A 23,015-nucleotide genomic window follows, 5' to 3' on the forward strand; every position below is an offset into this window, starting at 1 on the left:
TGCCCGGGAACAGGAAGGAGCCTCCCTCAAAGCTGCCGAGGCGGCGGCGACGAAACTAGACAGCCTACGAGCAAGCGGCGCTCTCTGGACCTCGCCGGGAAGCGGGGGGACGCAGCTGGACCGGTTTCTTCTCCCGCGCGCGGAGCTGAGCGAGGTGATGGGGCTGCTGTTGTTGCCGGGGCGATGCTTTCTCCCCCCCCCCCCTTGCGGGAAGGGAAGATTTAGGTTGAGATGAAGCCTCCAGCCGATGTGAATGGAAATGTCCGCGCCTGGCACTTCCATGGGGTGGAGAGGGAATGGGGTTAAAAGGCTGTGCGCGCGTTTTAAAAGATCAAGAGGAATCAGAAGGTTGCGTTTCGCAGAGCAGCAGAGTCCGGACTTTGGTGTATCCGGCTTGCTAGGCTTATAGGGCGTATGAAAGGGGTCGGTCTCGCTGTGGGCAGGGTTGCTGCATTGCGGGGGTTGGACTAGATGACCCTGGAGGTCCCTTTTCAGCTCTGCAGGATTTCTGTGAGGGTTCAAGTGAAAGGAGCGGCTGAATGAATACCATGCGGAGTCTGACCGCTCCGCGCGTTTGTTTGTGTGTGAGAGATAAAGCAGAAATACAGACAAAATTGGGGGAACAAGTCCCTCCACACATGTTTTTTCCCCCCATTCGGTTTTGTGAGATGCACAAGATGTTACGATCTTTCTTTTGCCAGGATGTTGGCTGTAGTCCAGACTCTCCGCTGGGTTCCCAGTGCTTAGGTTCTGCCAGGAAAAAGAGGTCTTTCTCTTGAAAGACCCATCATCATGTTAAGGCCAAAGTCTACAACTTACAGCTGGGAGTTAATAGCCACATGCTGTCTTTTACTAACCAGCTGTGAAGTCCAGCCCCACCATTATGGTGAAACATTATCATACAAAGTTAGCAACATGGTCGTGCCATGTAACTCAAGGATTTTTGTAATGTTGATTTTAAAATATTAGTTTTGGTCTTCTGGTACAATCGTAACATGTGAGGAAAGGGTAGGATTTTTTTTGTCCTGTAAGATGCTTATTTTCATCTTCTAAGAGACCTTAGTACAAAAAAGAAGGAGGACTAGTTTTTCAAGACATCCTGTGGCACCTTAAATATGAAGTGTGATAACCAAACGTTTGTCATATTCAGAGGTGGCCTACTGAAATCATTTCACATTGAAGTAACTAAGAACTGCTTTCATTCACTATTCAATGAATGTTTGGGATATATTACTTCTCAATAGCTCTCTTCAATACAATCTGTGATTTCTTTCTTGGGTGACTAAAGCGTTAACATGCTTCAACAACTTCCCTTAATATTAAGTCATGAAAATGCCTGTAAAATTCTCATGGAACTAGGAACGCCCATTTTTTCTTCCTCCTGGGGCAAGAAAGTGATCCCTGAAATCAAAACACATAAAACATCTCTCCAGTTTAAAAAAGCCTCATAGCTGAAATTTTAATTAATATTTCATATGCCATTCTATCCTCATGTTTACATGTGTTTTTCTTCTATTATCTTCCCCGGCCATATTATTCCAGTGGAAATAATACCGCTGAAGACAGAAAGGGTGAGAGACGCAGACGGAGAAACATTCCGTGATTTCCATATGCTAACCATTTGTATTTTATACAGGGATGTAATTTCAAAATGATATCTAACAGTTTATGCAGAAAGAATGACATATTTAATATCCGCAATATGACCTCTCCATACAGTGGAGGAAGAAATGGATTTGATGTGGAGTCCTGGATAACCATTTGCCCCTTCACTCACAGTGATCCATGTAGATGCAGAATTCTGCATGAGGGATGCTGCAGTTGCCCAATTAATTTTTCACCTTTAAGATGCAATATTCATTAGTAGTATTAATATTAATATACCCAACCTTTCACCTTAAGGTTTCTAGAATAGTAGATGAATTGAGAAAATGATTTACTCAAAGGTATCTTCTGAGCAGACATACATAGGACCGTGTCTGTCAAATGAGTATTTTCCAGTACAGTATGTGCAGGACTGCTGTTTTACAATGCAATCCTATACATTTCACTAAAAATCAATCGAGCTCAATGATGTTTAATCTCATGTGAATTTATACAGGATTGCAACCTTCATAGGTAAGAGAAAATCTTCATAGGTAAGAGTTCTATCCAATGTTAGCCCTACTCAAAGCAGAGCCATTCAAATTAATGGGCATGATTAACATAGGTTCATTATTTTCAATGGGTCTACCCTACTTAGTCTTGTCTTAGTTGAATGCAACCTTAAGAGTCTACATCAGTTACACATTAGGCTTACACGATAGATGGAATTTGTTGTGTCAGTTCACATTTTGCAATACTGGCAAAAAATATCAGTGGTTTCCAGTTAGCTAAGTCCTGTGGACTCCCTGTTTTTCCAAAGGCAAGACATGGACCCCCTTCCTTTGAAAATGTTGATACCTCTATGGTAGTTTTTGCTATGTGAATGGGGTGCAGATTCCCTCAGGTCCACAAACCACCAATTAGGAACCACTGATCTATATAATAGAAGAGCAAAACACTTGATATTTATCCTTTTTTCTTTTGGTTGAATGCTTTGTTTGAATTGAATTACCGGTAATAGGGGTGAAAGTCTTCATCTTGTTTAATGGTTAGCAGAAGTGTATTTGATTTGTGGTCACAGAGTTTGGTGTGGTTTCTTATTGAACTTGGTTATAGGAAAACCCGAGCCCTTGGTTATTGGAAAACATATAAATGATTTATTTTAAAGAAATAAATCCATGCAGCTTTCAAATCAAATCCTACAGGGAGGAGGGTGATTAGTAGGAAAAGAAATACCGGTAATTTTATCCATCTTTTCATCTTGATTCTGCAACTCCTCATTACATCAGCAAAATCTATCGACTTTTTTCTTAGGGTTAGTGGGTGTAATGAAAGCTACCATGTCAAGGGTTATGTTATAACATGTTGGAGTTCTGTCTTCTTGTAAGTCAGCTTGGCCTTGCTTGTTAAGGCTTTACTAAACCACATTATTTGTTTGTATAGTACTATGCCAACACACTCTTAGAATAGGAAAGCTGCATAGTTGGACACACACATTTGGATTTATTTCTATTTGTGAACCGCCAAAACCAGCATGCAGGCATCTCCAATGAAAATGAAGCTTAAAAATGAGTTTGACCTTAATTAGCAATATCAACAAAAATTTGAATTGAGGGTCACCAGAAATGAACCCAAAGGTGTTGTTTGATAGGCATACCTAACTATAAAATTATATCAGGTTGTGTTTTTTTAATATAAAAAGCCAGATTAATAAATATTTTAGCTGATTAGTTGCCTGTCACCCAAAGGTCTCCAAGCAACTAATATTAAAGAAAAAGATGTGCAAATACATCATACGATAAAAAAGGGAAATCATATATGCTAATATTTCATTCAACATATGGGAAAACAAAAACCACAAACCAGCCCCCTACATAGTAATAAAAAACCATTTGCAATTCTCAAACAAAACACAAGGCAATACTCCCATCCACTAACCAGCAGATAAGACAAAACCTCAACCCTCTTCCCTAGCCCAGATGACAATTCACATGGAGTCAACAACTCCCCCACTGGTTACCAGTTCATTTCTGGGCCCAATTCAAGGTGCTCACCCCACCCAGAAGGCAGGTCGCTTCCTGCAAATCAATGGTGAGTGGGTCCAGGGTCTTCCGGGATGGTCTGGCACCTCTCACCTTCCTTCAGGGGGAAGCCAAGCAAAGCAGGGAGCTGGTGGCAGAAGTTTTACCTGTTTTGCTGTTGTTCTGGCTACTCCTCTCCTGCTGTTGCTTGGGGTTCTTCCGTCAAGGAATCTTGGCAATCAAGGTTTGTTGACGGTACTGTTAGATATCTTGACATCCCCTACTCCCCATCACACCTTAAGTTTCTTGGGTTTTCTGAGGACAGAGGATGATTACTAAATCTCTTTACATCTGTGGCGTAGATCTGCGCTAATAGCAGAGAATGGTCCTCGTTGATAAGTGATGATACAGCGATTGCAGTTACAGCAAGATTCTTTCATGCCATTAAAATGTAGTATCTTGTTTTTTTAATGATAACAATAACTTCCATTGCTGAATAGCTGCACCTCTCCCTCTGACCCAGTTAAGATATACAGTAGTACCTCGGGTACCTGAAGCACCACTTTAGCTAATGGGGCCTCCCGCTGCCGCTGTGCAATTTCTGTTCTCACCCTGAAGCAAAGTTCTCAACCCGAGGTACTATTTCTGGGTTAGCGGAGTCTGTAACCTGAAGTGTCTGTAACCTGAAGCATATGTAACCCAAGGTACCACTGTAATGTCAAACCATAGTTTAGGTTAATGATTTGCAGTGACCACAGGTGTTCCCACTCCCTTCCCCTCTCTTCCCCTGAATGCACACTAGTTAAATGGACACAAGTAGCAGGCTTCCTATACATACATCTTAAGTCATCTTGTAAACTAAAGTTGCCATAGGATGGCAAATTTTAGTTTAATTATAACCTAACCAGCCTTTAACAGCACCTCCTTTAAAGGCTATTTCTATAAGGGCAGAAGAGAAGAATATGCTGGAGCTAAGATACGGGCTTCATTTATACGTGAATCCTAGTTGTATAAATTCACTGCATACCATCAACATACTCCCATGCCAAAAGAAGTCTCTGCATAAGGAACTCTGGTTTAACCACCCCTTTAATTATGTCAGCGTTTTAATGTCACTGTCCTCCTTTGAATGGATAGATGTATATCAAGTTTGAACATTCATTTTCCAGAATGGGTGGGAGAGAATGAAGCCAAAACATCTCAGAATTGTTCTGCCCGTCTGCTTACAACTTGTCTGTACTAGCAGCAGAGGACCTCCTCATTTGTGAAGGAATAGAATAATTAATCATTTGGCTTTTTCTTTTTTCTTTTCCTTTGTCTTAATAGGCTAAAGAACGCACAAGCCACCATGTGGGGAACCCTCCAATCCATTTTAGGAGGTGTAAACAAACACTCAACCAGCATTGGGAAGATATGGCTCACTGTCCTCTTCATTTTCCGTGTCATGATCCTTGTGGTGGCTGCAGAAAATGTCTGGGGAGACGAACAGTCAGATTTCACTTGTAACACTCTACAACCTGGGTGCAAAAATACCTGCTATGATGATTATTTCCCAGTTTCTCATATTAGACTTTGGGCTCTCCAGCTTATCTTTGTGTCTACCCCTGCCCTTCTGGTGGCAATGCATGTTGCCTACAGAAGGCACGAGAAGAAACGGAAATACCGACATGGGGAGAAAATTGACCTTGAAAGTCTGAAAACCCAGAGATTCCACATCGAAGGACCCTTATGGTGGACATACACCAGCAGCCTCTTCTTCCGAATTATCTTCGAAGCGACATTCATGTACATATTTTATCACATGTACGATGGGTACCGTATGCCTCGTGTAGTGAAATGCACTGATTTTCCTTGCCCAAATACAGTAGATTGCTTTATTTCTCGTCCCACTGAGAAAACTGTATTTACTATTTTCATGCTGGCTGTGTCAGGCATTTGCATGCTCCTAAATGTACTTGAGTTGTCTTATTTGATACTAAAGTCTTGCATGAAGAAGTCTCAGCCCAAGAAGCCACTGCCCAATCATTAGACGTCTGTATGTCATGTATCTATTTTGCATTGCTTAAAAGCTCATCTGTTTTTAATTAAACTATAGTAAATTACACACCTTCTAAATAGTGGGAGTCCATCTTATTTAACCCACAGTGCAGGAATTCTTTTATCAGTACAGGCTGATAATACCCAAATACATCTAATTACAAAGCTAGTATTTTGATTATTAAACAGCTCTTTTTTTTTTTGCTCCTTTGGGCGAGAAGCGCGCACAGCCTCAAACATCATGATTCTTTATCAGGTGTTTTATTCTCAGGACTCAGGATAAGTAACAGTTATTTCCCTAATTACTTTACCCCCTCGACTTACTGTTTATATGATTTACAAACCTGGTTTATTCAGATAAATCATGGTTTGAAGTTGGCATGTTTATACAAACCATAGTTAAAACCAACCACAGTTTGTCCCAGTCTAAATTTAACAACTGACCATGGTTAGTTGAAAACAATACTGAATGCTTCCAATTTCCTTCCAGAGGAAGGAAACTCAGGGCTCACTCACTTCCACAATCAGAGGCTGCCTGCCTCCTCTGAATATCCTTTGTGGGGGAACAGTGGGACAGGGCTATGATGCTCATGCCCAACCTATGTGCTTCACATAGGTGTCTAGAAATAGGATGTAGGGCTACATAAGCCTTTAGTCTGATACAGGAGGGTTTTTCTCATTTGCTCTTACACAGCACACTAAACCACAGTTTAGCCATGTTACATGTGCAAACAGCCACTCTTGAACATGCTGTGCAAACCCTGACTGCCTTATATAATCCTTACCAGGGTTTAATGGGACTTGAAGCTCTAAAAATCATATATTTAATATGCATTTCCCTTTGTTGAGATGTAAATGCCATCAAATTGCTCTGTAACAGTTTTGATCACCACACTCAGCGTACGTTTTGGTGGACTAGAGTGTGCTTCAGATGCACACAGTTCCATGCCTCTGATGAAATGGACTCCAGTCTGTGAAAACCTGTGGTATGATAAAGTCTGTTAGTCTTTAATGTGCTATAATATTCTTGGTTTTTATTAATCTGGTGGCAACAGAACTGGGCATACTACATAAGAGCTGCCTATGTGAATAAATTGTGGAGAAACTATAGCTGAGTTCTGCCACTACTTTGTTACTATTTAAAATGTGCCTTTCACTTGATGTAGGAAGAAAGCCAATTCTGTCCTTTAAAAAGTTCTGAATATATATATATATATATATATATATATATATATATATATATAGTGACACCTTTTTGGAAGAAATTATTGTACTGCTATTATGAGCAGTTTCAGAAAAGCACAAAGATATATCAGGATTAGCTAGAACAAGTAATTCTGTCTCCCTGAGAACATCCTTAATCCAACTATGACAAACAGGAACTTTGGTTTGTTTCATGCTTCTGCTTGTTGAATGCGTAATTGAATGAATGACTGCCAAAAGAACATTCTGCTACTCAATGGTCAGTATTACAAAATATATTATTTGTATGAGTGACACTTTTTTCCTAATTACCCTGTACTCATAAATAAATCACATTTGTCATGCCTTCAGTTTTGTTACTTGAAGGGTTTGTGGGTATGCTATGTTTATACCAAAAGTGAGTGGAAAATATAGTGCCACTTGTAACAGTGCAAAACGCCTGCAAATATGGACATTTCAAATTTATAAATAGGTCACTAGTTTTGTAAATAGTTCAAACGAATTGCTTAAACACTCTCATTATTACAAGAGACAAATGTGGTCACCCCATACTCTCTCATGCATATTCTCACATGCACACACACAGGCTCTCTGCTCAGCTGGTGCATGGTTAGTGCTGCCTTTTGCTCATCAAATAATGACTGAGAAGTAGGCAGTTGACATTCCCTTCACGGTTTTGGGCTTTGTACACCCCAGCAGGGTCTTGAGGAGCTGGAAAAAATTGCTGGGGTGGGTGTTGCCTTCATTTTTTAAGTATTTAAAGCACAGAAAAGGTATCATAGGGCATGCCTCACTGTGCCTCAGTATCACATAAACTGTTAAGTTATGTGACCTTCCCAGGGACTTTATTGATCAGCATGTATAGCATGCCAGGTGTTAAGTACTGGGGAAATATGGATCAATGGAACTGGCAAGGGCATGCAACCAAATATTTGAGCTGCCCCAGTTGCTGTAAGCTAAATTTTGCTGAAATGCCGCCTTAAACAATACCCTCAAAAACACCCACATAATCTGACCTACAATCAGAGGAGTGACCAGAACCAGTGGCATAGCGTGGGTTGTCAGCACCCGGGGCAAGGCAAGTAATTTGCACCCCCTAGCCTGTGGATTTGCGCCCCCTAACCCGTGGATTTGCACCCCTAACCCCCAGATGTTGTGCCCGGTGTGGCCGGCCCCCCCTGCACCCCCCACGCTACGCCACTGACCAGAACACACCTTGGAACTTGGCTTGTGACCTTTATACAGAGTCAGACCAGTGCTCCATTTAGTCTTGTATCACCTACTCTGTCGGGGAGAAGTTCTCCAGGTGCTTAGGCTTTCTCTTCCCTGCCCCCTAAGTAATTTTAAACTGGAGATGCCAAGAACTAAGCGCAAGACTCCCATAAAGTCCTGGACCTAGTAAGTTTTAGAAATTAATCAAGCCTCCTGAACCCCTGGATCGAGGCTGGCTTCCTCTTGAAGTAATTGCCTGGGAGATGAGCCATTAAGAAAGAACAAAGGGAAAGATGATGGGCCATTAAGAAAAAGGGGTGGGGGCCAGCTATGAGTTAGGAGGCAACGTGAGAGTTTGAAGCAGAGTCTTTAGGGTTGGCTGTGGTGTGACCTATAGGAAAAAAGGTTGCAGGTTGCTAAAGAGAGAGGGTCCAAGTATGGTGGTTGATTTCTGTTTTAACCCAAGGCTGTGGCTATAGGAGAAACAATACTCTTTTGGGGTGCTGATGCTGTGAACCTCTCAATCATAGGGTCAGGTTGTATATATGTGCAAATAAACCATATATCATAAAGACACCACAGTCTCCATTGTTTCATTTCCTAAAGGAAACACATTCCCTGGGTGAACGCCTGGAACCCCTGGAATCTCGCACCACTGGGGTGGCGTGCAACAACAGCTACAACATTTATTCATGATAATAATATACTGAGACTTAGTATCTGCGACATTTGAAACAGGACTTTTTGTTTGAACCTTTCAAACATGCAATCATTACACTTTGCTGCCACAATCACAAGGAAAAGAAAGTTGCTTTAAAAAAAAAATGAAACTGAATCTCAAGATTCTCACAGCCCTTAGTGAGTTGCACTGAACTGACTTGCCCCCTCGTTTCAAATATCAGATTTCATTCTGTACAAACATCTTATGTAAACTTGCAGAAACCACCCAAACTTGCTATGCCTATGCTCTGCTTACTTATCCACAAAGACTACATAGTGTGCCTTGAACAATTATTTTTTTAAATGATCCTTTCGCATGGTCTTCATGCATGTGAAATGCCTTCAACATGCTACACCAATATCAATTAGCACCATTATTAACTATTTCTAGCCAAAAGACAGTATTGACAATTGTAATAGCTGTCCATGTTAGGGTGAAACTGATGAAGTATCACCCCAAACTATGTGAGGCATGGGTAATGTCATATCCCTCCCTCAATCCTATTATTTTAAAAAAGGGGAGAATCAATTGAGTTAAAACTGAACAATTATTGCACTAAAATTAATAATATGGAAAAGCTATTCTTCTTCTTCTCTATGTCTTTCTCAACAGTTGAACTTTGTCTGCATTTGTAAAAGAAATTGTTTGCAATTTGTAGGTGGGGTAGTCTGACAACCCAAATCAATCATAACCACAACTTACTTATTCACTTATGTATTTGGCCACAGATTAACACATGTAGTTTTACCAAGTCTTTTCCCACTTCAAAATTATAACATCACACTTCTTTAAACATCTGGCTATGTTTCTCTTCCAGCTATTCACTTCTGATTCCTACAGTAACTTTTAAAACACGGCCTAAGTGTTTTGAATTGTCATACTGCCACCTGCTGTTTATGAGGACAATTCGCAATCTATATTAATTCCAAAAGCCATAGGCTTCAGTGTCAAGCACACTAGGGATGAAGACTCACTGAACAGAGGGGGCTCACTAGAACACACCCAAGGCAGGACATCAGATGCCATCCATGGCTAGGTTCCCAATACACTCTGGAAAAAGTTGGGATTGAGGTGGGACTCGTACTCCCCTCTTCAGTACTACTGAAGGTTCTGATTGACTTCTCCTCACCTTCCCAACCCCGTCCAGACACCCTCATGTTGACTAACGGTTTTCCCCACCTACATAAAGAAACCACCACTGTAGTTAAACCCTTCTTTGGGTCTTCATTCCACAAGACGGAAGTGAGATACTTCATCAAAGTGCATGCTGTGGAAGGTGATGTGTTGAGGACGGTCAGCAACATACAAAAGGCCCTTGTGACCAAAGAAGCCCCACCAGATACAAGGCAGGGTTTGAGAATCTGGCTCCTGCCTTATTACCTTATCTTGAGGGACACTCCCCAGAAGCAGGAGCAGACAGGGGAGCACATGTCTCTGTAGAATGTATCCAGGGTCATTTGCGCCTCCCAATCTAGCAGCATCTAGGTCATAGGTCTTCAAGCAGTGTGTCAGGACCCACAGGTGGGTCACAGCAAAGCTGTTGCTACTACAGTCATACCTCATGTTATGTTTGCTTCATGTTACGTTTTTTCAGGTTACGTCCCGTGGTGACCCGAAGTACCGGAAAGGGTTACCTCCGGGTTTCGCTGCTTGCACATGCACAGACGCACAAAATGATGTCACAAGCATGCGCAGAAGCGGCGAATCACAATCTGCATGGGCCTCCAGAACATATCCCGTTCGCAACCAGAGGTACCACTGTACATTGAACTCTGGATAAGGCTGGCCAAACCAAATGAGCACTCAGATAAGTGATTAAGACACTTCCCTTCTAGCTTTCTCAATCCCACTGCTGCACTGGATGAATATTAGTTTCTGGGCCCAATTCAAAGTGCTGTTTTTGACCTATAATGCCAAATGGCTCAGCGTCACAATACCTCAAAGACTGCCTCTCCCCATATGAAGCTACCTGGACCATGAGATCATCCAGTGAGGTCCTTCTTTGTGTGGTGTGCATCTTCCACAAGAGGTCCGGAGGGTAGCAACATGGGAATGGGGCTGTGGAGGAATAGTTTTGAAACTGTGCTCTAAATTTAAACATAGCATTGCAGGGGGTTGGACTAGATGGCCCTCGGGGTCCCATACAACTAACAATTCTATGGAAGCAAAAGAAGTCAGGGCGTGTAGAATGCCTGCCACTGTTTATATGACTTGACATTCACAAGATGAATGGGAGAGGTTGCATAAAAGCAAGGGGTCGCTAAGAGATATAGCAAGAAGCAAAGTGTAATGAAAGGAAAAGTAGTAAAAAAGCCAGATAACTAAACTAGACAAGTGTGTAGTGTTTATAATTAGATATGGGTATAATATGCAGACTCATGTTGCAGCATATTGTAATAAGTTAGCTTAGCTTAAAGCTCTTTGTTCGAAACATATATAAAAACTTTATGCTGTGTTGGGGGCAGGGAGATCTCCAGTTCCTGAAGTGCCCACAGGGAAATAAAGCGGTGCCTTGATTCTCGTATCATTGGCCTCACTTGTTATTTAATCCCCACCTGGGAATGAACTGCTTAGGGTGGACTCCCATTACCAGGTCTTTTCTGTGGTGGCGCCCTGCTTGCAGCATGCTCTCCCCAGGGATGCTTGCTTGGCGCCTTTGCTGCATATCTTTAAGTGCCGGTGAAAAACATCCCTCTTCTCCCAGGCCTCTGGCTAACTAAACAGTCTATGGCAGGCATCCCCAAACTCAGCTCTCCAGATGTTTTGGGACTACAATTCCCATCATCTCTGACCACTGGTCCTGTTAGCTAGGGATGGTGGAAGTTGTAGTCCCAAAACATCTAGAGGACTGAGTTTGGGGGTGCCTGGTCTATGGCCTTTTAAACTGGGGGGGGGGGGTTAGTATTATTATTGCTTGTTACTATGTTATATATTTTTGTGCTTTTAGATCATAAACCGCCCTGTGATCCTTGGATATTGGGCGGTACAGAAATGTATTGTCGACATCCATCTGTCTCAAGAGACAGTGGAGTGTGCCTCCGAGGGTGAAGTCTCATTCTCACCGATGTGGTCCGAAGGAAAGCGGAACAATAGGCTTGGCACCAGCTTGGCTGCTGGAATTGCCAAAAGGAGGCGTACAAGGTGCCATCCAACCGCCTTAGGGACTCCACTCTGGATTTGCGTAGGGTTTGCTGCTTAGATTTTTCTTCTCCCAAAGAAGCAGCGGAGGTTTAGGGTCAGAGCTTTCCTTCTCCTTGGATCTCCCCCTCACTTCGCTCTACAGCATGTGCAGAAACCACCTTCTTGACCATGAGACCCGCCATTGGTCTCATCCGCTCAGTCCACCAGAGCCACTCGCAGGGGAAGTCCCTAACTCCCTGAGGGTTTTGAGACCTGGTTTAGCCACCCAGCCAAAGCCACTTTCCAGAGTGTGGCCGATGTCACATGCTGACAGCTTCTAGGAGCCACAGGTGACAGCCGAGTGGCAGAGGGGGGACCAAAAAGTGGGCAAACTACCTCTGCAGGTGTCCCACACCAGAGGTCCCACACCTTCCATAAACACGCCACAGAAATGCAATAACTAGCTCCATAAATAAATGCTATAAAATGAAATAAACCTACAGAAAAACTTAAAACGGCGGAATCCCTTCCCCTCACAGACACGAAACCTATCCCTCCATTGCCTCCTGCTCCAGACGCAGCCCTGAAACCGTGGGCCTGCTCCTCTTTGGCGGGAGCCTCCGAGGCCTAGTCCTGCCGAGCGACGCCTCGCCCGCCCCGCGCCCACCAGGGCCGCGCTTGGGCCGGCGGAGAGGCGTGGCTTGGCCGGGGCCCAGCCTCCCCCCCGGCGCTAACTTGGCGGGTTCATCCAGGCCTTGCTCATCCGACGTGACAGCGGCGATGGCTGAGGGGGAGACCCTGGTCTCTCTCCCTCTCTCTGGGAGCCCCACGTTACCAAGCGCCATTAAACTTCCACACCGGACAGATTTCCCACCCTTTTTTTAAGCGTCCTTTTTTATTTTATCCTTATTATTATTATTATTATTATTGTCGTCGTTATTCTTATTATTAAATATTTTTTAGGGGGAGGGGGGAAGAGAGAGAGAGAATAACAGGACTTCTGCCTTTCCCCCTTCTTCCCTCCCCTCCTGGCTCTTCTTCCTCTCGCTCCTCGAGCCAGGCTGCCCTTTGACTCCCATGTGCCGAGAAGGACTTTGGTGAGCTTGGCCCGCCGGCTGCGCTCAAGAGTTTGGGGTAAGCGCCGCGGGGCAGAGCGGGAGAAGGAGGGCGCGCAGGGGTGCGGGAGACCGGGGCGGGGAAGGGAAGGGACCTGCTCAGCGCCGCAGCCTCCCCTGCAGCGAAGGCCGCCCCGAAGTGCAGCCTGGCCTGGCCACCTCCTTGAGGGCTAGCAACGTGGACTTCTTCCCTCTGCTGCTGCAAATGGAAGGGAGGGAGTGCTGTCCCGCTTTGCGGGGCGCAAATCTGCGCTCAGCCGCTTATAATAAGGGGCTCCGTTGCGAGCGTGGTGTGTGTGTGGCAGCTGTGGGAGCGCACGCTCTGCTGCTGGAAGCTCCTGCGCTGCGCCTGCTTTGGGGTTAGGAGATGCGCTCGGGTCGCCTCCAAGGCAGGCGCGGTTCAGCCTTCTCCCGTAGCTCGTGGGGGTGGGTGGGTAAGGGGAGAAGATTTGATTTCTATCCTTTTCCTGTTTGATTGCTTAAAGCCGTTCTTTGTTTTGTTTGCAAGCGCTAAAGCGCTTTAGATTTGTGTGTGTGTGTGTTTTGCACTGACAGTCGTGTAGCCTCGCTTCATTAACCACTAGATAAGACAGGTGCTTGCTTTGCTGTGTCTTATTTGATTAAGAAATCGTACATGACTAAATGAATACCCCACCGATAACATTGACATTTTTGTAACACTGCAGTCTCAGAAACAATTCCTATAGTTGCAAGGCAGTGTGTGTGTGTTTATCTGTCACACACATATATTGGCAGGCGGCGGGTTGCATAGCAGTAGTGATGCTTTGGTCCAAAGTTGTGTAATTTGCTTCCCCTTGGTGTGATAATGACAACCTCGGGAATATCGAGTTTTTCCCCCTGCTTTGCCTTGCTTAAAAGTATATACCGAACGCAACGCAACATGTGAGAAGAGTTTTCCAGGGTCATCAGTGATTCACCCCGTTTCCCTTCTTTGCCCCCCCCCTTTCTTGTTTTTCTCGCTGTAGAAATTTGTAGGATTTCGAAGTGTAAGTTCCTCGAGGCAGGGAGCTGCGTCTTGTCCTTCTATTGTTCTGTGCCTGGACACTACTACTAGTAGTAAATTAATTTATTGAATTTAAGGGGGGGAGACACCATAAATTTTAAATTCAAGTGTGGCATGGAATTCTGATTTTTAACTGCGACTTACCGTTTCCTTTAAAATGTGCACTTTTGATTTAGTGGACGTGCTGAATGCTCTTCAGGATGGCGTGTTGTTTATCAGTGCAAGGGCAGACGGTAAAACGTTTCCGTTACTTTAAGGTGTTGCCTTAAAGTAGTACTATCGCCGAGGGCTCAGTCCTGCTCAACATGAATTCGGAAATAAGTCAATAGAATTGTCCACCCGGAAATAAGTCGTATGAATATGTACGAAACAGGAGTCTACCCTCTGCAGGATGAACTCAGATTAAGCCCCGCTAATTAATTTGCTTCGCTTATTTGCGACTAGTTGGCAGAGGATAAGATGCCACGGAAAGAGGCTTCCTAAGGTCAGAGATACCCGAGCAGACTCGAAGCCCAAACACGGTAGTGGATTCTTCGGATCGTGTGAAAGGTAGACCGGAGGATGAGGAGCGAGGCTTGTCCTGTTGCTCCGAGTTTGCAAGAAAAGGGCATCGTAGAGGTAAATCGTGGCAGAGTTTTTGCTGGTTCACGGGCTTCGCTGCAATCCTGGACCCACTTACTTCGGGATAAGTACCACGGAAGGCAGCAGGTCTTTCTTCTGAGCACACAAATATAGGATTGCGTGGACAGTTCAGCAGATCGGGCAGGGGAAATCGAGTTCCTTTGCACTTTTATACACGGGTGTAAAATAGCAGGGAATATTCCGAGATCACACAGGACTGGGAGTTAATTTTCCTCCAGAATCCTATCGTCTGCCTGATCGCACCCCCACCCCAAACCAGTTTTATGTGTCATCCCAAAATTATTGCTAAAATGCAGTGGGAAAGTCCATAATCGACCTTTTAACCACCGGGAGGCGTTTGAAGTATCGCTAGGAAACGAACTTGTAATTAGATTGCAATTAACAATTAGAATTTAGAAGCCTTGTTCACATGAACCGAAGTTGCAAACCAAATGTGCACCCCATCGGCGCTCAGTGTAATGTAGGGAAACGTGAGAACGTCTTGGAACCGTGCGTCAGTGTTTGTGGGAACAGGAATCACGTTCTCAGGGGCACCCGAGAAATGCCAGGAATTCAGCTAGTCGTGAGGTCTCGGTTCCTCGGGAGGTAAGTCCTTAATTCCTGGCGTGCCTTGCGGGACAATCCTCCGCACATTTTACTAAGTGAAAAAGCCCCAGTAAAAGAATCTGTCGGGCTTATTTCAGAGTATCCAAAAGTTGAAGTTATTAGGCTGGTGTCATGAGCTCCGTTGGATGCAGCGCATCTTCCCTCTAAGGAAACAAGCAGAGCACCGCGAGATGCTGATGCCAAGGTGCAAAATCATTCCGTGCGATCCTAAACGCATCTACCTGGCAGCAAGTTCCACGGAAGCGGTGGCCGTTCTTGCAAAGGAGCCTGTTTGGGATTGTCTCCTCGAGCCCCTTGACTCCGTGGGACTTACTCTGAAGTACTGTAAACATGCGTGGATCCGCCTGCGCGTGACTTGCGCGTTTCCTTTCCCAGCATAAGTTAAATTGCCGGCTCCTTTAAGACTCCCCCGCCCACTTTCCCCGGTGTCATGAATACTGGTTGGTGCGGAATATTTGTGAAATCCGATTTTCTAATTCCGGATTAAGATAGGACGAGTTTGTGTACTTTTAAGGCGTTGGTTGGAGGGAGCCAGGGAATCGATGTTTTTAATCACTTGACGCTAAATACAACAAAATGAATTAATAACGTTTTGATTATTAACAATTTGGCTCTTAAGCAACCCGAATCCACCGCCCACTTTAAAATACTTTAAGATGATTTGGTTTGGCGGAGTCAGTAAAATCGAATCGGTTTAGATTGGTTTAAATTTCACTTTGGCAGGACTTCAGAGGAGGCTGCCCCTGTGACTTTGAACCACAATCTAAATATATTTAAATATTTCGGACCTCGGGACAGACACGCGTCTTTCTCCTCCCGAAGCTAAGCCCCTGAAAGTGTTGGTGGCAGTTCTCACCAGGGGCTCATGAGAACAAACAGGCTGAATTCTAGAAAGGAGTGGGTCATCCACCATCTCTAACTTCATAGAGACTCTTGACACTGTTACAAGAAGATGCACACGGAAGAGGTCTAATTAGCCGCTTGTGTCCGGTGGTCTTTCTCCTATAAGCTCTGAGATTTCCATTGCACCAGAACTGGAGAACCTGTGGTCCTCCAGATATAAATGGACTACAAATCCCATTACCCCTGGCTTGGGCGAGGAAGTCCAAAAGCATCTGCAGAGTCACATATTTCCCCCATCTCTATATAGAATTCGTTTTGAATTGAAGCCAGTCTCTACCAAAAGAACCACTTTGTTCCTTCCTTCCGAGGAGGAGGAATCCGCTAGATTTGCTGGAGGGGATCTGAGAGAAGATGCTGAAGGACATTTGGTCAGATTGCGTCTGTTTTTGTTCTGATCCTGCTTTCTGGACGTTATAGAGAGGGAATAATGACTGAACAAGTGTAATGGAACCGATACAGATTGTGCCACTGGCATGAATGCTGCAATCCTAACCCCGTTTACATGGGTGTAAGCCCCGCAGAATTCAATAGTGCTTACTTCTAAGTAGACATGGTTAGGATTGTGCTGTTAAACATTAGTATGAAATATACGTTCAAGCTCATTTCAGAGCTCAAAACAATAATTTAATGTATTTGGAGAGAAACCCTGATTTGACTAAATGCCTTTAAACATTTAAAAGAATAATATATACATTGTTGTAGATTTCTTCCAAAGAAAGTACAGTATACACGTACATGTTTGATACATGTAAAATTAATAAAGCTTTGATTGTCTAATTGATTCCTAAAGTGAAGCTTTAATTGCAGGGGTTTTTTAAGTTCCCCAATTAAATATTAGGGATTATAATAAGCAAAGACGAAGTACTCCTGGAGCGCAGTTTGTTCTGAGCCAGCTTCCTCTTCTCTATGACAAATGCTATGATAAAGAAACTCAAGAATGGCTTTTCTTTCCCGTTTATGTATTTTGAATGAGATTGATATGATTTCTCTTTTAACAATAATAAATAGTTGAAGCAGTGTTCTGCTGAAATTAATACAAATACACCTTTCAAACCAGGATTGCCTGCAGAACTGATGGGCCTGAAACTTTGTTTATGTTTGATTATTATTATTTTTGCCTCTGATGCGCTTTATAGTGAGGAATATTTTAAAATCCCCTATTTCCAGAGTCATGAAAAAAGAAAATATTTAAAACTTCCCTCTTAAAAACATTCTCGTTTAGGCAAGCTTATCCAGATGCTTAGAAATCCTGATGTGCATTTTAATATGTTTTAGCATTTTAACTTTGTGTATGTTTTAAAGTCTCGTAATTTTTAGAGAAAGTATTTTTCGTATACTTTCTCGTATTTTTTAATACTTTCTCATATTTTTTAATTATTTTATCTTTTTGTAAAATGCTTTGAGGATTTTTTTATTTTTAAAAATCAGACGGTGTATAAATGTTATGAAATAGATAAATTAACAACAAGTGGTAGCTTTTGCTTATCAATTTATGAGCTTTCTTGTAGCTATTCCTCTCAGGATCTTCAACTCTCAATGGCATTCTGCAATACAGAAATATATTTCTATTTAATCAGTTGACAATTCAAGCTGCTCTGACTACTGTCAAGAGTCAGCTACGATATAACCCCTCCAGGTGTGATGTCCACATAGGCTTTCCCCTGTTTAAACCTGACCATTTTGTGATTATGGTTCAGCTGAAACAGAAGCAGAGGAGTGCCAGCAATTCACCAATGTTTTGGATCACACTGGAGGGTACCAGGTTGACAAGTCTGGAAGTTAAGCTTGGATGTTTTGTGCACTAACACCTTCCCACAAGGAAAGCATTTCGGCTAGCTGAAGTCAGAGCAGGAGATCCGAGCAGTTAGCAGGCGATCCCCGAGTACTGATTCCACATGTGTGTGTTTTTACAGTGTGTGTGTGTGTGTGTGTGTGTGCGCGCGCACACACACACACACACACACACACACCATTGGAGTAGGAAGACAAGGCTCACATCCTTGCTCACTCAGAGAACTCATTTGCGCACCACAGCTATCTCTCAGTTCAGCTTACTTCACAAGACTGTGGAAAAGTTAATAGGCTAACATTGTGGACCCTGCTCTTTGCTCAGTGAAGGAAGAATAAGGTTCAAATGTGATAGATAGATAAATATACATTTTAAAAAGCTGAAGCTAGTCAGCGGTTTCCTAGCATATAGAATAACAAAGAAATGTGAGTGGGCTCATCGTATCTATGTGTAGGTTTTTTGCCATTATTTATATGCTGTTGTGTGAGCAGCTTAAGCAAAGGAGGGTCCTCCATTGTCCCTTTGCTGCTGCAGGTTCTTGCCAACCTACAATGGCAGCTCCCATCAGCTCTGACCAGCACTGGGTCCCCCAGCACTCGGGACTGACTTTGGTGGGGCAACAGGGAAGCAGGAATGTCTACTGCTGGAAATTGGAACTGAAAGCAAAGGAAGTGTTTTCCATGTCAAGAGAAGAGCAGCCTTTATATCTGAGACATCTGTGATATACCTCATGCACAGAGGGAATGAAGTGGGCATCATCTAAAGACTGACAGACATATTGTGCTGATCACCATTTTTGCTGCAATAGTAATCCTGTATAATGATAATGAGCTCATTTAGCTCATGCAGACAAAACTACACAAGAGGATTGGAGGTACACGAAAGTTTGCAGAACTACAAAAAAAAAAGAACAACCCACTACCCAACTTAAAAGAAATCTGCAGTGAGGGAAGGGACCCCCCCCCAAAAAAAACCCCAGGTAATAAGGATGCAACACTTTCAGTGCCAATGGAAAGCTGGTTGACTGTTGGGGTGGGAAACAGAAATATAGGGCTGGTGGAATTGAGTATTCTGGAAAGGGGCATACAGCTGGTTGGCTGGAACATTGAAAACTCTATACCAGAGGTTTTCAACCTTTTTGAGTTCACAGCCCCCTTGACCAACTACATTGACCAACTGTGGCACCCCTGTGGGGCTCAGGAGCCCAGTTATGTCACCCCTTGCCTGCAGAGCTGGCAGCCCCTCACCCCTTTTTGAACACCCTCCCTTGTGAAGTGTTCACTCAGCCTCCTCTCCCCTCTCCTTGAGAGTCCTCTGGGCAGCTGCTGCCCCCCCCCCGGTCTCTGAGTTGCCCCCTTCGTGCCCCAAAGAGAGGTGCCTCCTCACACTGCCCGAAAGGGGCCTAGGACTTGTCTGTCCATTCCCAACAGCAAGGGCTGGTGGACTGGCTAGCTGGGCTCCCTTGCCTGCTTGCTTGCTTACTCCGAGGCTGCCTCAGCTCCTGGCAACCAGCACCCCCTGGCCAGCTCAGAGGCAGCATTTGCCTGGGGAGCTTGTAGCCGGGGATGCAGCAACAAACAGCTGTGCAAGTCTTTGGGAGGTAGAGATACCAGAGGGCATCAGAGGAGGAAAGGAAGGAAAGAGGGAGAGAGGGCAGTGTTGCCCACAGCACCCCTGACCACCATTCAAGGCACCCCAGTGGTTGAAAACCACTGCTCTACACAGCAACCTTTTATTGCAGGCCCTTCTTGAAACAAATTGTTGAGTTGAGTACAGAATCTACTGTTAGCGAAACACGATTCTGAGTATAGCCCACAATTAGCTCATGCGTTCCAGGGCCTAATCGGGAGGCCTGAAGGGCTCATGTGCAAGTTCAAAGATGTAATTCTGTGAAGAGCTCCAGCCTTAGTTCCCAAAAGACTTCCATCTAGACATACAGCTGACCACATGGTAAAAATGTTTCTGGAATGTACTACTGACTACAGGTGTGTGGGGGGAGATGCACTCAAGTTAAAATACTTTGATACTGAGAATTGTCCTGTTAAGATCACTCTGATAAAATGTGTCTGTCTGTGCACTTCAGGCCCATATTAGTTACTGTGTACATAGGACTCCGCTGTACAGCTGCAAATATAACGTTTTAAGAGCACTATTACAAATGTGACACTAGATGGCGATGGTGAGCTATTTGCATATTCAATATATATTTTTAAACGTTTCTTTTTTTTTGTAAAGCATTTTCACAGAGTTATTTTTATATGTGAAGGTTCAGCCGTAGTGATTTCCAACTACCACCCACCTCCGGAGCTACTATGAGTGATAATTTGGCTTTCGTTATATGTTTACACATTTTCTGTGCTATGGTCCCTTTGTAATTGAAAGCTACAAATCATGAATTTATTGTTTTTCAACCTAATATCCTAGATTATATGTTTTTTCACCACTCTTACTGATGATAATAATGCATTATTGTGAAAAGTCTGCCTTGCACAGAAATGCCTGAGTGTGGTTTGAGGGGGGAATTGCTTACCAGTTTCTCAGGGATTTTTTTTTAATTTTTATTTTTGGTAATAATGCTGCCATAATGTTCTTATTGTAGGTTAGAGAGCTGAAACAATGGGTGACTGGAACTTTCTGGGGAGACTATTAGAGAATGCGCAAGAGCACTCCACAGTTATTGGCAAAGTTTGGCTGACGGTACTGTTTATCTTCAGGATTTTGGTGCTGGGGGCGGCTGCTGAGGAGGTCTGGGGAGATGAACAATCAGATTTTACATGCAACACCCAGCAACCTGGTTGTGAGAACGTCTGCTATGACGAAGCCTTCCCCATCTCCCACATCCGCTTCTGGGTGCTGCAGATCATCTTTGTCTCCACCCCGACCCTCATCTACCTGGGCCACGTGCTCCACATTGTGCGCATGGAGGAAAAGAAAAAAGAGAAGGAAGAAGAGATTAGGAAAACCGGAAACGGCAGGGAAGCAAGCCGCCTCCTGCAAGGATCAAAAGAGGAAGTTGGCAGCGGCAGCGAGAACAGCAGCGGCAGCAACGACAAGCAGCCGCCAAAGCAGAAAGAGGAGAAACTACCTGTCCGCGATGAGCATGGCAGGATTCGCATGGCAGGTGCCCTGTTGCGCACCTACGTTTTCAACATTATCTTCAAAACTCTCTTTGAAATAGCCTTTATCTTGGGCCAGTACTTCCTTTACGGTTTCGAGTTGAAGCCACTCTACCGTTGCGGCCGCTGGCCCTGCCCGAACATTGTAGATTGTTTCATTTCGCGGCCCACGGAGAAGACCATCTTCATCATCTTCATGCTGGCGGTGGCCTGCCTCTCTCTGCTACTCAACATGTTTGAGATGTACCACTTGGGATGGAAAAAATTCAAGCAGGGCATGACCAGTAGACGCAGCCATGCAGCACCCACCTTCACCCCCGTCACGCCAGCCTCAGAAGTGGAGGACTCCAAACCTGCCTCCCACGCGGCCTTGCCGGTACCTGCAGCACCACCAACCGCGACCTCCATCACCATGCCTGAAACTCGTACCATCACCCCGCTGGTTTATCAGCAAGCTGGGTTGCCACACTACGCGGACGTTACCTCCAGGCCCCAGCCGGCCTCTGTTGCAACCTCTCTGACTGGCTACCCAGGGGGTCCTTTGGCCGGCGAGGACAGGCACAAAGCCCTCAGGCACACGGCAGTCTCCACCCCAGTCGCAACCACGTCGTCTATCCCTTCACCTTCGCCCGTCAACAACTCCTACTTCAGTAGCCAAGCGCTGGCTGATGAGCACAACTGGGCCAATTTGGCCGTCGAGCAGCAGAGGAAACTCGCAGGCTCCAGCTCAGCTGCCTCCTCCACCCCCAGTAGCCTCCGACAACCTCGCCCGGAGCAAGGGGAGCCCAGAGAGCACCCGCCGCCTCCACCTTCTCTGTCGCCTGTGGCTGCCGCCAACAGCAGCAGCCTGAGTACCAGCCTGAGTGGGGGAAGTGGCAGCAAGTGGGATGGAGAGGGGGAAGAGGAAGGGTCCTCGATGTCGGCTGCCTGCACCTTGGTGGAGATGCACGACCCACCGCTGCTCATAGACACGCGTCGCTTGAGCAGGGCTAGTAAATCCAGCAGCAGCAGAGCCAGGTCTGATGACTTGACCGTGTAACTGGATCCCGGGAGGAATAAGAAGACGAAGGTAGCAAAGTGTAAAGGGGAACTATTGTGGGGGGAAGGGAGGCTTAACCCAGGACAAGGGGATAGGGGAGGCCAAGATCCCAAACTTTGAAGCTTGCAGTTCTTGCACTCTGTGGGTTGTAGTGGTGGTGAGGGCGGGGGGCGGGACAAACACCAATGTTTTCTCATAGGTTGGGGGTGGTGAAAGCACAGCCCACCGGCCAAGGGACCAATAGCAGCCAGATCACGTGAGAGGAAAAGAGGCCTTCGTAGATTATAGGTGCTAGCAGCAAATGAGAACGTGCTGTTGTAATCACATATCCCAACAAGCAATGCTTAGTCCTTGTCGTCATCTGTCATCTCATTCTGCCCCTCATCCCAGTTACAGTTCCTTTCACAGGCTCACATTTAGTTCTAGTAAGAGGGTTTCTTCTTCCCGTTCACCTCACTTCCATAAACCTGAAGCTCACCAAAGCCAGTCCAAGCCATTTTGCTGCCTGAGGCAGAGGACAAGATGGTGCCCATTTCCCACTCTACATACAGAAGTTGACTAGACTAGCAGTTGAAGCTTACTAAAATGGTGCCAATGGGATAGCATCCTCCCCAACATCTTAAGGCAGCAAACTAGTTTAAGGGATGCAGGAAAGACTGTGTGGCACACACATCTCTGACCTCCAATAGAAGGCCCTGCTGCTACTCAGCATCAGCCACCTGAGGCTGTTGCCTCACTCTGCCTAATGATAGGGTCAGCCCTGAAGGTAACTGCAGATCATCTTTCCCCTTCATGGTCAAAGAGCCACAATTAAAACAAAAGCAGGTTTAGGTGTCTTCAGTTAATTTAAGGCAGCTTTCTGCTCTTCACAAATTGTCAGTTT

General features: G+C 44.8%; 1 protein-coding gene and 1 pseudogene across 4 annotated transcripts; both read left to right on the forward strand.

Moving 5' to 3' along the window:
• Positions 1–27: 27 nt before the first annotated feature.
• LOC309369317 (gap junction beta-2 protein pseudogene) lies at positions 28–7,193 on the forward strand (annotated as a pseudogene). 2 transcript variants are annotated; one of them, XR_014173473.1, is made up of 3 exons: positions 28–154; positions 4,932–6,210; positions 6,267–7,193. The product of XR_014173473.1 is annotated as a gap junction beta-2 protein pseudogene (transcript). The 2 variants fall into 2 exon arrangements; XR_014173472.1 differs by having other exon boundaries at positions 4,932–7,193.
• A 5,423-nt stretch (positions 7,194–12,616) lies between these two features.
• Positions 12,617–22,355, forward strand: GJA3 (gap junction protein alpha 3). 2 transcript variants are annotated; one of them, XM_081909062.1, is made up of 2 exons: positions 12,617–13,032; positions 20,577–22,355. In XM_081909062.1, exon 2 carries the CDS (start codon positions 20,594–20,596, stop codon positions 22,130–22,132), a length of 1,539 nt encoding a protein of 512 aa, XP_081765188.1. In that variant the 5' UTR covers positions 12,617–13,032; positions 20,577–20,593; the 3' UTR covers positions 22,133–22,355. The 2 variants fall into 2 exon arrangements, with proteins under 2 accessions (XP_081765188.1, XP_081765189.1); XM_081909063.1 differs by lacking the exon at positions 12,617–13,032 and adding an exon at positions 19,795–19,927.
• The last annotated feature ends 660 nt before the right edge of the window (positions 22,356–23,015 follow it).

This window comes from Podarcis melisellensis (genome assembly GCF_964234715.1).
Source record: "Podarcis melisellensis genome assembly, chromosome: 4".
In the NCBI taxonomy this organism is placed as follows: Eukaryota; Metazoa; Chordata; class Lepidosauria; order Squamata; family Lacertidae; genus Podarcis; species Podarcis melisellensis.

Excerpts from the sequence above, each read along its gene's own strand:
- GJA3 (XM_081909062.1), top strand. The coding sequence starts at position 20,594 with ATGGGTGACTGGAACTTTCTGGGGAGACTATTAGAGAATGCGCAAGAG.